Source organism: Ursus maritimus, unplaced genomic scaffold, assembly GCF_017311325.1.
Source record: "Ursus maritimus isolate PB19 unplaced genomic scaffold, ASM1731132v1 scaffold_7, whole genome shotgun sequence".
Lineage (NCBI taxonomy): Eukaryota > Metazoa > Chordata > Mammalia > Carnivora > Ursidae > Ursus > Ursus maritimus.
Genome location: NW_024426885.1, coordinates 60,576,212 through 60,591,319, shown reverse-complemented (window position 1 = coordinate 60,591,319; position 15,108 = coordinate 60,576,212). Strand labels below are relative to the sequence as shown.

Sequence of the window (15,108 nt, the reverse complement as noted above, 5' to 3'; positions counted from 1 at the left end):
TGCTTCATTTAAAATTGTATAAAACCCAGGATGATTTTTTCAAAACACTATCCAGTTTCTTAAAAACCACAACCCCACAGAAAAAAACAAATGGAAGGAAGGAAGGAAGGAAGGAAGGAAGGAAGGAAGGAAAGAAGGAAGGAGTGGGTGGGTTAATTTCCATGACCCTCCTAATCAAAAATTTTCATTTTCATCGTTTCCAGTTAGAAATAGAAAGAGGTTGCATCAAGAGGCCACCCCTCACACAGCCCTTGCCTGGAAAATACACACGAATCCCAGGACTGCCTGAAACATCATAGATGTGCCTCTTTTCTTTTCCCCCTCCCCTTCAGCAACCTTACTGCCTAAGTTTTAAGTCTCTAACCCCTGTACTGGTAAGACTTTTTCAAGGAAAGAGATGTTGGTGAAGATGGCCCCCTACAGCCATGAGTGGTCTGTGTTCTGTCCGCCACCCCCACCTGCCCCAGCGGCACTGGCTCACAGCCCCGCCTTTCAGTAAGGTCTCCACGGCCGCAGCGGGGGCGCCGACCCCCTCCCAGACAGCGGCCCAGGGGCCTGGCGGGACCTGTGCCGGAGCCCGGGAGTCCAGCTCCGGCACCGCTCCCACGGGGGAAACTACTCACAAGGAGATAGGAGACCCCAGCAAGGGATGAAGGCGAAGCCGCCGACGGCTCCAAAGAGGGGCGTGACCGCAGCCGGCTGGTCTGTGCGAGGTGCCAGAGGTAACCCAGACAAGGTGCTGCCAGAAACCAGCAATGCGGGCGTGGGCTGGGAGGTTGAGGGGCACTCGCTCTCTTACCGCCAGGTCCGGATTGCGGCTGTCCCTGTGTGACACAGCTCGGATGACCCCCGCTCGCCAGCCCCGCCAGCAGCGTCCACTCTCTCGGCGCTCGGGCCGAGCCTCCTCGCCGACCGCCACGCACAGGAACCGCTTCCCCACCAGTTCCAGACGCGTCTCCACCGCCATAGCCATCACTGCTGAAGCGGCTGCTGCCTCCTCCACTGCGAGGAAACCAGCGAAACCCTGCTCCTACCGGCCGCCCATGCTGAGAAGAGCGGACTGAGGGACCGCGGCAGCCCCGCGCGAACAAGCGAGCGCGGACTCGGGGGCGCACCGGACGCTCTGCCCAGAAGGGCACAGCGACCTCGGTCTCTCACTCCCCCAGACTCCCTGACTAGCAGCCTCTGATTGTAGCTACACACACACACATCCACACACACAAACACGCAAACGCGCGCGGGGGCGCGCGCGCGCGCGCACACACACACACACACACACACACACACACACAGAAACTGACAGAAATCCCCACCCCCCGTCGCCGTCGGAGGCCCTGAGGCAGCCCCGGCAACTGCCGCCACCTCGCCGTGGACAGTACTACTCCGCCTCCCCAGCCACTGGAAGGCTGCGAGCGCCGTGCGTCTCCTTCCGCCGGCGCGGGCGGGGGCAGGGAGCCGCGGGAAAGGGTCGAAGGAAGCACCACAGACTGAAAGTAGTGCCCGACGACGCTGCCAGGGGGGCTGTGGGACCAGCCAGGCTAAGAAGTAAGGAGAAGGGTGGGAGAAAGGAATGCTTTCCCATGGTAACACCATTAAGAGTATTTGAGGGTCACCTCTCTATTCGCCTCTCCCTCAAAAGGGGAGGAGGGAAGTGAGGCGAAAGTGAAGCGTGCTGGTTCCACCCTGCGTCACAAAATAAACTCCAGGTTAAACCCCGCATCTTCGGAGCGATGTTTTTCAGAACACATAGTACCCGCCACCTGAGTTAGCCCAAGTTTCGCCTGAAACAACAGTCCCAGCAGCAAAACAGAGCAACACTTTCCACTGAAAACAAAGCAGAGCAACACTTTCCACTGAAAACAGTCACTGCAGAACAGTGCACAACTCCAAACGAAAATGAAGAAAACATTCTTTCATCCTTCCTGTTTGCAACAATACTAATTACATGTTTGAACTCTTCAGAAATTTATACCTCGCTACTGCTTTGTTGTAAGAACGTCAAACGCCCAGTTGAGGGCTTCTGTCAATGTCCCTAAAATCTAGTCTCTGTGCCAATTTGAGTACTTTCAGTACTAGCACATACCTCAAACTCACTAGTCATATAAAAACAGGGAAAGGCTCCAGATTCCGTTATTAGAGAATATCGTGGAAAGAAAAGGTTTTTAGCCAATCACAATTCAGTAAAATAAATTATGTTTACTTCCCGTCCAATCACAACAGGACTTTGTAGTCCCTACACATACAGATCTCAAATTTGGAATAATTTACTCATTTGATCCAACCCTCAAATTCTTCTAAATCAAACCTATCTGACACGTGTCAGTGAGCAGTTCAATTTCAGACATACACTATAGTGTTTTTAAAAGATCGTTTTAAAAATCCCAGTCCTGCGTTTTGTTTTGTTTTTCAGGGCCACTAATGATCATAATCAACTCCAAAAATTCTTCTAGCCCAATGAAAACTTATTCTAAATTTTGGTTTCTAAAATAAAATAAATACAATAAACTTTGGTTTCTTAGAGATTTTCCTAAAACTCTACTCCAAAAAAATTACCTTTTTAAAAATTATGATTATTATTAAGAGAGAGGCGGGTGGGGAGGCAGAGAGAGAGGGAGAGAAATAATCTTAAGCAGGTTCCACATCCAGCATGAAGCCAAACCTCCGGCTCATCTCACAACCCAGATTTCACGACCTGAGCCAAAATCAAGAATGGGTCACTTAACAGACTGAGCCACCCAGACACCCCCACCCAAAAATTACCTTTTTAAAGGAGTTTACACTAGTAATCTGATGTTTAAAATAAACTTAACGCTTTAATCTTTCTTAGAACACCGAAGCTGAGTTGTTTGAAGTAGAAAAACATGGCCACTGCAAATAGGTTATAAAAGAAAATTACAAGGAAGACAGATTTTTTTTTAAAGATTTTTATTTATTTATTTGACAGACAGCCAGAGAGAGAGGGAACACAAGCAGGGGGAGTAGGAGAGGAAGAAGGAGGCTCCTAGTGGAGGAGCCTGATGTGGGGCTCGATCCCAGAACGCTGGGGTCATGCCCTGAGCCGAAGGCAGATGCTTAACGACTGAGCCACCCAGGTGCCCCAGAAGACAGATTTTAATCATCATGATCTAATTTTGCTAAAGACCAAATAGGAAATTGTAATAGATAAAGGAAAACCACGTCCAGAAATGCATACTGGCAAGTTGAGAGAAAAATTTAATTTCACTTATGCAATTTTATTTCCAGGTCCACTCTTTTAGTGCATACTTAATCATCTTGAGAACTACAGACAAGAATTTCTAAAATCTCAACTTGAATTAAGGAGCCAGTAAAATAATCTGGTGAAAATAACCTAACATATGGAAGGAGATAAGAATAAGATCTGCATAGATACCAAATTATCAATGATTTGCTTTGTCATCTTGGGCACGACACAATTGTTACGGAAATTGCCTGCGTCCTAGTCTCTGTGATATTCTAGGAGCAAGTGAGAAAATATAGTCACTTAAGAGATGAAAATAACACTCTTATTACATAAATCCCACTCACTAAATTATATATTTGGAGTATTGATTGTCAGGTTGCCTTACATAAAACTGCCACCTGGTTTCAATTTTTATAGGTAAATTTCTAAATGGACTCCTAAGAGCCCTCACTACATGATGAGTGCTATCTTTGGAAGTGCTATGAAAAGCAGGTAAATCCACCAAATCAATCAAAATATTTCAAATGCAAAAGGCAATCTATCTTTATAACCTTTTCAATCAAATGTCTTATATTCTTAGTACTGCATCCCAAATAGTATTCTATGAATCCCCTGATTCTGGCTAATGACTACGGAATACAAAAAAAAAAAAAAAAAAAAAACACAAATTTGTGGATATTTTGCTTTTGGAGAAACTTGCGGTATATATTTTTTTAATGTAGAATAAAAAGGCCTTACAGGACTTTTGTTTGCTTGCTGGCATGTTTTGCTTTTTTTCAAGGATGGTTTATACTGTTTTGTCAGCAAATCACAACTCTAAATAACATGGAATTAAAATAAATTTTAAAGTCAGATTTGAAACCTTAGAATATTTGTTCAATTAGTTCCTTTAAATCCTTTACTTTTAAATCCTTTGCTTTTATAAAGATCCTCAGAAAATGCATTAGTCAATTTTTTTAAAGTTATGGAATTTTTCACTACATAGGCAAAAAGTGACACAAAAGTATTTAAAATGACTAAGTTTACTTACGGAAGCTGAAAAATTAAAAACATAGACTAGACCTTATACTTTTTCCATCCCCATAGGTAATATGTATATTAAATACATATACCCCCTTCAATTCAAGCAAATGTCATACATCAAATATCCTTATATAAAAGACACATTGTAATATTGTTTTCTAAAAATCCACAAAAATTTATTCATAAAAACAATTTGTTTTATTTTTTAAAAAACGTGACCTACAAAGGAAGGAAATGTATTCATTGTAATGATAAGGGTCATAATTACCCACTTAATTATCAATAACTAGTAGTTCATGAAGTTTAGTTTCAATAAGCAAACAGACTACTAGCTATAAATTTTTCACTTTTTGATTTGGTGTAGTTATAGAAAGGGCCAATTATCTACTCTCTTAAATACCAGTATTTTGTGTCACTGTAAGTGTATTATAAACAACATAAAAAAACACGAAGGGATAAAAGTTTAGTGCATGTATCTTATAATAATACTAGCCACCATTTATGGGACACTTACTATGCCTCAGGCACTATCCTAAGTACTTTATACCTGTAATCTTTATTTTAAAGATGAAGGTTTAAAATTAAGTTACCCGCCTAACCATACACATTAAGGGACTGGGATTCAAAATTAGGCCTTATGATTCTGAAGGAGCCTGCATTATGCTAAATTGTCACTTAAAAGAAACATGAAGGTCAGTCACCAAGTTGCCACCTCCTTATTAACACAGGCTATTCATAACTGATTTATTTAGCACTTATATGTTTCACACCCTGCAAGGTTCTAGAGATAGGGCTTCTGTCTTTGAGTAGCTCACAGTATAGGTGGAAAAGACAGACAATAGAAATGCTTCAGTTTGTTTATTAAGTAAGCATCAATAGAATGGCATAAAAGGTTACAATTTTCAAATCTATTATAACTTGGAGGTTTTTATTAATTGTCAAATGTAATGACTGGTTTGGGTTATGAGGTCTTAGACTTTATATACAGGCACATCTAGGAACTGTTAAAGTCAATATTACAATGAAGGAAGCCAGGGTAATGTGTTTAATAAAGTACTTCTTCGAGGTGTGAAAAATAAAGTTTTAAAAATCAAAAATAAGAATAAAAAAATAAAGGAAGCCAAAAATTTCAACAGAATTATGCAAGTGGAAGACCAAGAATAGAATGGAAATAAGTTTATGATACTGTGTTTATCACTAAACCTTAAATAACTTCCATTTAAGTATTTCCCTAAACACTTAAACTGAATTCCTAAACACTTATTTAAACTGAATTTCTTGATCACATTTATGATAATGATAACATAACTCAAATGTCACTTCCTAAAGAAAGCCATCTCTGATTCCCAGCCTTAGACTATGGATTTTCAGAACATTCCCGATTTGTCTTAGTGCTTATCACAACTGTATTTATACCAATTATTGTGTAATTGTTTTATATTTGTCTCCCTTGGTAGAGTATAAGCTCCATTAAAGGCAAGAACGATGTATCTTTTCCACAACTATACTTCCAGTATCAACTAAGCTTTGTGCAAAGTAGATACTCCATAAATGGCATCAAATCAATGAACAAATATAACAAAATGTACCTTTTTATAAATCCAACCAAATTAAGAGGAACTTAGAATCTCTAAATCAAGACTCATAAAGGAGTTCTTGTTCTTCCTACAGAGTTATTCACTGCCTTTAAAATAATGGCTTTTACACATTATTTCATTTCATTATGGAGATACAACATAAAGCCATCATAGAACCTGGGCTTCCCAGGAAAGCACAGTTGTTCCTGGGGATCATTTCTAAAGAACAGACACAGAGAAAGAGTTACAATTCACAAGAAAAACATTCATTTTGTTACCAAATGACCAATCTGATGCAAACCCAAAAATGATCCTATGAATACATATATATCCAAAACATTAGTCTATTCTTAGTATTCTAAAGAGAACAGTCTCCAATAATGTCTTTGATGAAGCCAACATACAAACATAATTTCCTCAGTGTCCTCCTGATGCCATGTGGAATGAACCGGATAGAAAATGAAGAAAGGGAGGTAGAAAGGAGGACAGGAAGGAGAGAGAAAAGCAATCTCCATTTGGCCTTTTAATTGTGTGCTGTCTACATTTGTTACCCAGTTTTCAATTTACATTCTGACTGCACAGGAACCTACCACTTCTTTTCAACATTTTCTATTAAAAATGAAACTTTAGGGACACCTGGGTGGCACAGTCCATTAAGTGCCCGGCTCTTGATTTCGGCTCAGGTCATGATCTCAGGGTCGTGGGAGTGAGCCCCACATCAGGCTCCACGCTCAGCATGGAGTCTGCTTGGGATTCTTTCCCTCTCCCTCTGCCCCTCCAGCTCATGCTCTCTCTCTCTCTCTCAAATAAATAAATAAATAAATCTTTAAAAAGAAAGAAACTTTAAATCCGATTTTTAATTTAAAAAAATTTTAAATTTAAAAAGAATGCACATAACATTGGAATTTTCCTAATCTGCTGAATGAAGAGCTACAAGAAAGAAGGAATGAACAGCTGCCATTGAGCATTCAGCAAGGTCTTCCCAGAGTGTCCCACAGAACTTCTTGTTTTTTCATCATCCCTCTCATAAATGCTTCAACTATTAACTACTATTAAAACATGCTACATGGCAGTCTGCATTTTGCATCTTCAACTGTTATATTAGCTCTTTTATGTATAAACAGGTTATTAGGTTCCTAAAGGGTTATGTTCCTATTGTTGTCATAAGATTTCACTGAGCTACATGTAGCAGAGCTTAAAGTCCTAAAGAATGCTTCTGTTCATGTCCATGAAAATTAATTAAGGAAAAGAGCTTCTATACTTACATTTAAAGCTATAAATGAGAGAAAGTCAAAGTAAAATCAAAGCTAAAAATACTGACCAAAACCTCAGCATGCTATCTATACTCTATCAATGTTCTTCCCCAAAGATGCAGCTAGATTCTACATAATGAAGGAACTTGATGATCAAGAACACACAGCTCTGAGGCACATTTCTCAAATTATGGCATCTGGCTTCAAAGAAACCAAAACAAAACAAGACCCAGCAGTAAAACATAGGGAATCTTTAGTCATTCTTTTCTTTGGCACATTCTAGAAAAAGCCACATGATTACATATAATAAGATTTATAACATACTACAAAACATAAATATGCGGTAAAAATAAATTACTCCATATAAAGGAAAGCACTGTCTTCTAGCTCCACATAATGCTTCACTACTACAGATAATTTATTTATTCAATTAAAAAGAGTGTATAAAATAGTGTTCCAATTCCAAGTCCTGTGTTCACAGAAGCTCACAGGAAGGGAGGCCTTAGAATTTTCCCTTAAAATCACAACTGACACATATGAAAACCAGACCTCAAAAAAAAGACCTTAGCTACAAACTTAAAATTGAAATCAACATCCCCCAAACATTCTGCTACTCCAGGGCACATTTTTATATTACCTAAAATTAAATGGCCAAGAGAAATACTCAAAAGGCTAACCAACTTCACTTTTCACAAAATACACAAACAGGTTAAAACTGGTCAATTCCCATTCCATATAGCCCTTTACAAATGGATGTTTTAAGATGTATATCCCAAATGTAGCAAATTAGAAATTAGCAGTCATATAATATAGTATAATCAAAGAGCAGGAGTCAAACAAGTCTAGGTTACTTCTACCACTAAATTGGGGCAAACCGCTTTGCTTCTCTAGGAATAATATATAACACGCAGAGGCTGATATAATCTTTAAAGTTCCTGAAAGCTTGCAATTAAGACTTCTGAATAATTCATCAAGTAGCAAAGTGTCCTCTCCTGTCACATGGTAGTTTCAAAGCTGAAAAATGATGAAGGATTGACAAGAGTAATCTTGCTTTAGGAAAACAAATGTGTTTAGCCAGAAAGGTTCTATCTCAAAGGTCTCACAGAAGATAAATATATCGATCATTAATACATACATACAAAGTACAGGCCAAAGGACTTCCCAATTAAACAACAATTTTTTTTTAAAGATTTTCTTTATTTATGTGACAGAGAGACAGCCAGCAAGAGAGGGAACACAGCAGGGGAGAGGGAGAGGAAGAAGCAGGCTCCCAGCCGAGGAGCCGGATGTGGGACTCGATCCTGGAACGCCAGGATCACGCCCTGAGCCGAAGGCAGACGCTTAACGACTGCACTACCCAGGCGCCCCAAACAACAATTTTTAAACAGCACTGTAGAATTGCTTCTTTTGTCTGCTCTCCAAATTTGCTCTTAAAGCTATCATATTAATCTATCAGAACTAACTTCAAATGGAGGAATTTTTGAGATGCTCTGCATTACAAATAAGCTTTATATCTGAAACCTTTACCTTGCATGCCTTTATATTCTATTTATAATACTAATTGTCCTTTTTTTCAACTATTCTAATTGCAAAAATTATCTTAAATCAATCGTTTCATTTGGTTTTATATCTAAACTTGCATGGATGTTTATGTCCCCACTTGCAATTTGCTTTTAATATTCATAAGTTTAAAATTTTTATACAAATACGCTAGTATCTTTAAAGGACAGAAATACCCTGGCCCCAAACAATAGAGGTCTACTATTAGTGGGGGAAAAGTGGGATTACTAGATTACTAGATTACAGAACCTGGCTATGATTAATGTGGGACAAAAGAAATGCCCCATGCCCACCACCACAAGGCAAATCAGCTTCCAGTACAGAGAAAACACAAAACAGCAGAGAGAGAGCCTCTCCAAAGTACAGATATACCAGTAAGGCCTAAGGATATAAGTGGAATAAAAAACACTGAGTTAAAACTTTTCAGCAAATCAACCCCAACCCTTAAGCACAAAGTGATGATAGAAGTATTTAAAATTGACGATGCACTGAATGTAACCAAAGCAAGAAAAAAAAACCACATAAACCCAATCAAAACTCCAGGAAAGACTGATTCAACCCCATGCACAAACAACTAAAACAACTTAGCAGAACAAGAATCATACCCATTTCTTAACATAAATCCTATATACTTCAATCTCTACTATCCTGCAAATGATGGCTGGCATTCAATCAAAAAGTATAAGCCTGGCCAGAGGGGTGATTTGGTAATCTACCTTCACCGTCCCAAAATTATAAGCTACACAAAATCTCAAGGGCAAACAAATCAGTGAGGAGACAAAATAGTCAACAGAAGCAGAATTAGATATAACTAAAATGTTAGAACTATCAGCCAATGAACTAAAATAATTATTAGTAATGATGAAGGATCAAATGGAACATGCAAACAATAGGTATATTTAGATGGCAAATATCACAGAAACTATAAGAGTTGAATAGAAAAGCTAAAAGAGTCAATCTGAACTGCTAAAGAATGAGAAATGCAGTACAAAATTTTAAAAAGCCTTTAACATGTTCAGCAACAGACTTGACACAGCTGAGGAAAGAATCAATGAACTTGAAAACAGGTCAAGAGAGATTATCAAAGCTGAAACTAGACAGGAAAAAGAGTGGGAAAAAATCTACACCAACAGAACAGCAGGGAACAGTTTACAACTCATTTTATGAGGCAAGCATTATCCTGAAAACAAAATCAGACAAGAAATCACATGAAAAAAACTACTATAGATTCTTATCCTTCACAGATGCAAAAATCCTCAACAAAATATTAGCAAATGAAATTCAGTAACTTGGAAAAAAGATAAAATACCACAACCAATAGGGATTTATACCAAGAATACAAGTTGATTCAACATTAAAAGATCAATAATAATTCAACAGGTCAACAAACTAAAGGAAAAAAATATGATGGCATAAACAAATGCAAAAACTAAGCATTTAAAAAAATCTAACCCCTATTCATGATAAACTTCTCAGCACATCAGGAATAGAGGGGCACTTATACAACCTGATGAAGTGCATTTACTAAAAACTTACTGCTAACATCATAGCTAATAATAAAAGACTAAATATTGTCCTCATCACTCCTATTCAATAACACATTCAAGATCTAGAAAGTGCAATAAGACAAGAAAAAAAGAAATAAAAGGCATACAGATTGAAAAGGAAAAAATAAACCTGCTTGTATTCACAAATAGCATGACTGTCTATGTCGATTCACAAAGAATCTTCAAAAAAAGCTCCTAAGAGCTAATAAGTGAGTTTAGCAAGGTTGAAAGGTAAAAGATCACTATATAAACATCAATTATATCTCTATAGACTAGGGGAAAAAAAGGAAAATCCAAACTTAAAAACAGTACTATTTATAATAGAGCCAAAAAACATAAAAATATGCACAAATGTAATAAAATATATGCAAGATCTCTATGCTGAAAATTACAAGTACTGATGAATGAAGACTAAATAAGTGGACTGATATACCACGAGTGTGTATTTGAAGACTCAGTTCTCCCCAAATTCATCTACAAATTCAAAGTAATCTCAATCAAAAGAACAATTTTTTTTATGTTGACATCAATAAGTCGATTCTAAAATCAACAAAGTAAGTAAGGCAAAGTAACTGGAACAGCCAAGACAATTTTAAAAAGAAAAAATTGGAAGACTCAAACTATCTTATCTCAGGACTACCCTATAAAGATACATTAATCAACTCAGCATGACATCAGCAAAAGAGTAAACAGATGAATAGAAAAAAATAAAGAGTCCAGAAATAGACCCATACATATATGGACAACTGATTCTTGACAAAAGTAAAAATGCAATTCAGTGGAGAAAGGATGGCCCCATCAACAAGTGGTTCTAGAACAATTAGATATCTACATGCCCCCCAAAATATCTCACCATATACTAAAATTAACTCAAAATGATAGACCTAAATGTAAAATATAAAACTAAAAAAGTTTTAGAAGAAAACAAAAAACTTTTCATAACACCAGGTTAGGCAAAGATTTTTAAAAATCCATAAAATTTATAAAATTAAAAATTAAACATTAAAATTAAAAACTCCTCTCCAAAGGTTACAGACTGGGAGAAAATATTTGCAAAATACTTATCTGATAAAAGACTAGTATCCAGATTATTTAGAGTTCTCTCAAAACTAATAAAAAAAAATTTTAACAGGCAAAAGATTTGAACAGACACTTCATCAAGTAAGATATATGAATGGCATAATAAGCACATGATGTCTGGCTGTCCCACTTAAAGTGATGTTCATATTGGTTACTGTATTCAAGTGTTGCCAGCCTGATTCACTCAATGATCATTCTCCATTATATTTACTTACGGGTTGACCAAATGGGATTTGCTAATTCTATCATTCCATCTGCATTTATTATCTGGAATTCTTCTAAAAAAGACTCTCCCTAATTAACTATTTGGTTGTCTTACAATACAGTTTACACAGAAAAAACTGCATAAATTCTTGATTCTTTTCTATTTATAAATTCTCAAAATAATGAATTGGTGATCTAGCACCTTCCAAAGTTATTATATCTATACTTTATTACTATCAATTTCTTTTTGTCCTTCTAACTTTTAAGTTGTGCTATCTTGCAGAAGGAAATAAACATGGTGATAATATATTCGGAATTCTTTGGACAGATTCCTGAATGCTAATGTGAAGTACTGTGAACTTTAACACTGAAAAGATGTACTGAGTAATTTTTAACAAAAATAGGGCCTCTTTCAGAGACTATTAGCAGCATCAAGAAAACCAAAGCAATTTGGAAGGTGTGTCCTAGACTTTTTTTTTTTTTTTTTTTAATTTCAAAACACTCCTCCTCACTGCCCTAAAAACTTCTTGAAAATCTTTTGGATATCTTTGTCATAAAGCATGGAGGGATATATGGGAAGTCAACAAGAACACTATAGGCATATGGTAGGTAGAAAAACTGTAAAGGCAACATAATAAAATATCTCAATCCATAGGTGAAAGTCATATGTGAGAAACAAAATTTGCTTCCCTAGAATTACCTTTTTTTTTTTTTAAGATTTTATTTATTTATTTGACAGAGACAGAGAGAGAGACAGCCAGTGAGAGAGGAAACACAAGCAGGGGGAGTGGGAGAGAAAGAAGCAGGCTTCCAGTGGAGGAGCCTGATGTGGGGCTTGATCCCAGAACACTGGGATCACGCCCTGAGCCAAAGGCAGACGCTTAACAACTGCGCCACCCAGGCGCCCCTAAAATTACCTTCTGAAAGTCAAAAGCATCTTGTGATTCTAAATCACAGGGCATCTATACCTCCCTTAACTGACTAGGAAAGCAGAAATGTACGTGATACATACAACTAAGTATAATACAACATGGCAAGTGTTATAAAGCAGTATAATTAGATCCCCCTGGAACACCTGAGTTAAGCAATTGTATACGAACAGTTTAAGAATGTTTCCCAGGGAAGATGACATCTAGGTTATGTTTTGAAAGTTAAAAAGCATTTTTGTGGAAAGGTAAAAAGAAAAAAGATTTCAAGGCAGAAAAAATACCGCAAAAGATGACACTGGTGTTTAGAAATATGGGTTGCATCTAGGGGATAATCAAGTTGTGTGGTGTAAGTCACATATATAGTCAGAGGCCACTATAAATGAAGCCACTATTTCCTATGCTACTAGCACATTATGTATGTTACAGTATGTTGCCCACACTTTGTCTTTAAAGCAATTAGAGACACAGTATATACATTTTTAAGCCAAGTGATAGGATCAGATTTGGTTTTTAGAGAAATAAACCTACTAATAATGTGAAGAATAAAAGAGGAAAGACAACAGAAACGGGACGACCAAGTAGAGAACACTATTTTAATATCTAACACAATGACTGTGAAAAGGAATGAGTCAGGAGGTGAGGGGGCTGGACAAATTAAGAACCAGAGCAGACATGGAACTAGCAGGGTTTACTCAATGTAACTAACCAAAAATGAACTGCAGATTTCTACTTTGGGGTATTAAGACAAAGAGGATCCCAGTAACCAAAAAGATAAAAGATTTTTTAGAAGACTATATAGTATCAATGGTTTCATTCCAGTAGTAGGATTACCAGATCTTGTTGCTGTTATTGTTCTTCTTCTTCTTCCTACTTTTCCAGATCTTCCAAACACAGGACTGTGGAAAAGTACTATGAAAAAATGAGTATCTGTTTCTTAGACGATTTAAAAAATCATCTTAAAAAACAGTTTTATTCTAGAGGCTGTCTAATCATACAGCATTTTTCTATGGCCAATATAAAAGTTCTGATCAAGCTAGGAAGGAGTCAAATTTAATCGAGAAGTAAAATACAGAGCCCATCTTCTGAAGCAAGACCCCAACTGCGTATATTCAATGCAGGCAACAACGAATCCTTCAGAAACAGCCTAATATGTAGTTTTACAAGCCAGGACAACTCAAAAGCCTAGCACACTAGCGCTGAAAGCTGTGAACACAATGGTTATGCAATAAATGCATTCAACCTTCCTTCAGTACATATTATTGATGATCTTAAAATATAATTACATAACAGTAATAATTATTCCTTATAGACAGTTTGAATGCCTATAGAAAGAAGCACCATTAACACTTCTGGTTCAAAGTGGGTGTTTCTTTTACCCTACATTCCTGATATACTACTCAATAAAAAATGGATGGATGGAAAATGAGAAAGCCCAGGACCACCATGGCTACCAGTGTGTGTGTGTGTGTGTGTGTGTGTGTATATATATATATTTTTTTTTAAGTTCCTTTTTTTTCTGAGTCTTACCAACAGTCCTTTCCTTGCTTTCATTCTATATATCACAGGATATTAATTTTCAAGGGTAGAAATGGTAAACATTTTCATCATCCAGCCCGTAATTCATATTTATATGTTAGAGAAATTATGTTTACTATAACCACATTGTAAACTCATAATAATAAAAGGCTCACATTTATAAATTTTACAAATGCCGTTCATATGCTGACACATTAGAAAATTATTTTAAACATCACTATATACTGAATCCTCAAATGTTTTATTAAATTCAATATATTCACCAAGAAGGGGACCTGGGTGCCTCAGTAAGTTAAGCATCCGACTCTTGATTGTGGCTCAGGTCATGATCTTAGGGTCCTGAGATCGAGCCCCTGCGTCTAGCTCCCCACTGGATGTGGAGCCTGCTTAACATTCTCTCTCTCGGGGTGCCTGGGTGGCTCAGTTGTTAAGCGTCTGCTTTCGGCTCAGGGCGTGATTTCAGGGTCCTGGGATCTAGCCCTGCATCAGGCTCCCAGCGGAGCAGGGAGGATGCTTCTTCCTCTCCCACTCCCCCTGCTTGTGTTCCCTCTCTCGCTGGTTGTCTCTCTCTCTCTGTCAAATAAATAAATTAAAAAAATCTTAAAAAAAAAAAAAAAGATTCTCTCTCTCCCTTTCCTTCTACCCTTTCCTGCTGGCTCATGTACTCACTCGCTTGCTCTCTCAAAAAATTTAAAAATTAAAAATAAATAAATAAAAGCAATATATTCACTGAGAAACTATAAGCGTTTCTCTTAGGGACTACACAGGATTTCCTTGATTATAGGTATAGTTAGAAATAGTATGAAGCCTTTTTCTAAACTAATAGTTGATAAATAGCGTAAAATGGAACCGTTTTTAATCTTACTTTAGAAAATTTATATCTTAGGATTTGAAAAAAATTAAGATACCTTAATTTTATTTTATTTTAATGTTTTAAGATACCTCAATTTTAAAGTTGGATTTGAGAAATTTTCATTTGGAAATTACCCTGCTAGAAATGTCCAAACTCATATTTATTACAACTAATATGTCTACTGGATAGCATTTATGTTTTAAAACAATAGGCATATTTCCTTTTAAAAATACACTGAATTTTTTTTTGCTTTTTTTCCTTTTAAAAACACAAGCAGTACTCAAACTAGTCTTTTTTAATTCTGCAGCTTTGAGAATTCACTTAGAAGCTTCATTTAACAAAAG

General features: G+C 37.1%; 1 protein-coding gene across 4 annotated transcripts in view; it reads right to left on the bottom strand.

Annotated features, from left to right (window-relative positions):
- JMJD1C (jumonji domain containing 1C) overlaps positions 1-15,108 on the bottom strand; it is a 321,235-nt gene that overhangs the window by 264,704 nt on the left and 41,423 nt on the right. For 2 of the 4 annotated variants that reach the window (XR_005833243.1, XM_040624462.1), the window contains exon 1: positions 800-1,398. The exons of 1 other annotated variant lie outside the window; for it this stretch is intronic. Coding sequence is in view for 2 of the 3 variants with exons in the window: in XM_040624462.1 (XP_040480396.1) it covers positions 800-973 (174 nt within the window). In the remaining variant the exon portion in view is untranslated. Of the gene's footprint in view, positions 1-799; positions 1,399-15,108 lie in introns of those variants that run through there. One more of the 4 variants, XM_040624457.1, reaches the window with a different exon arrangement.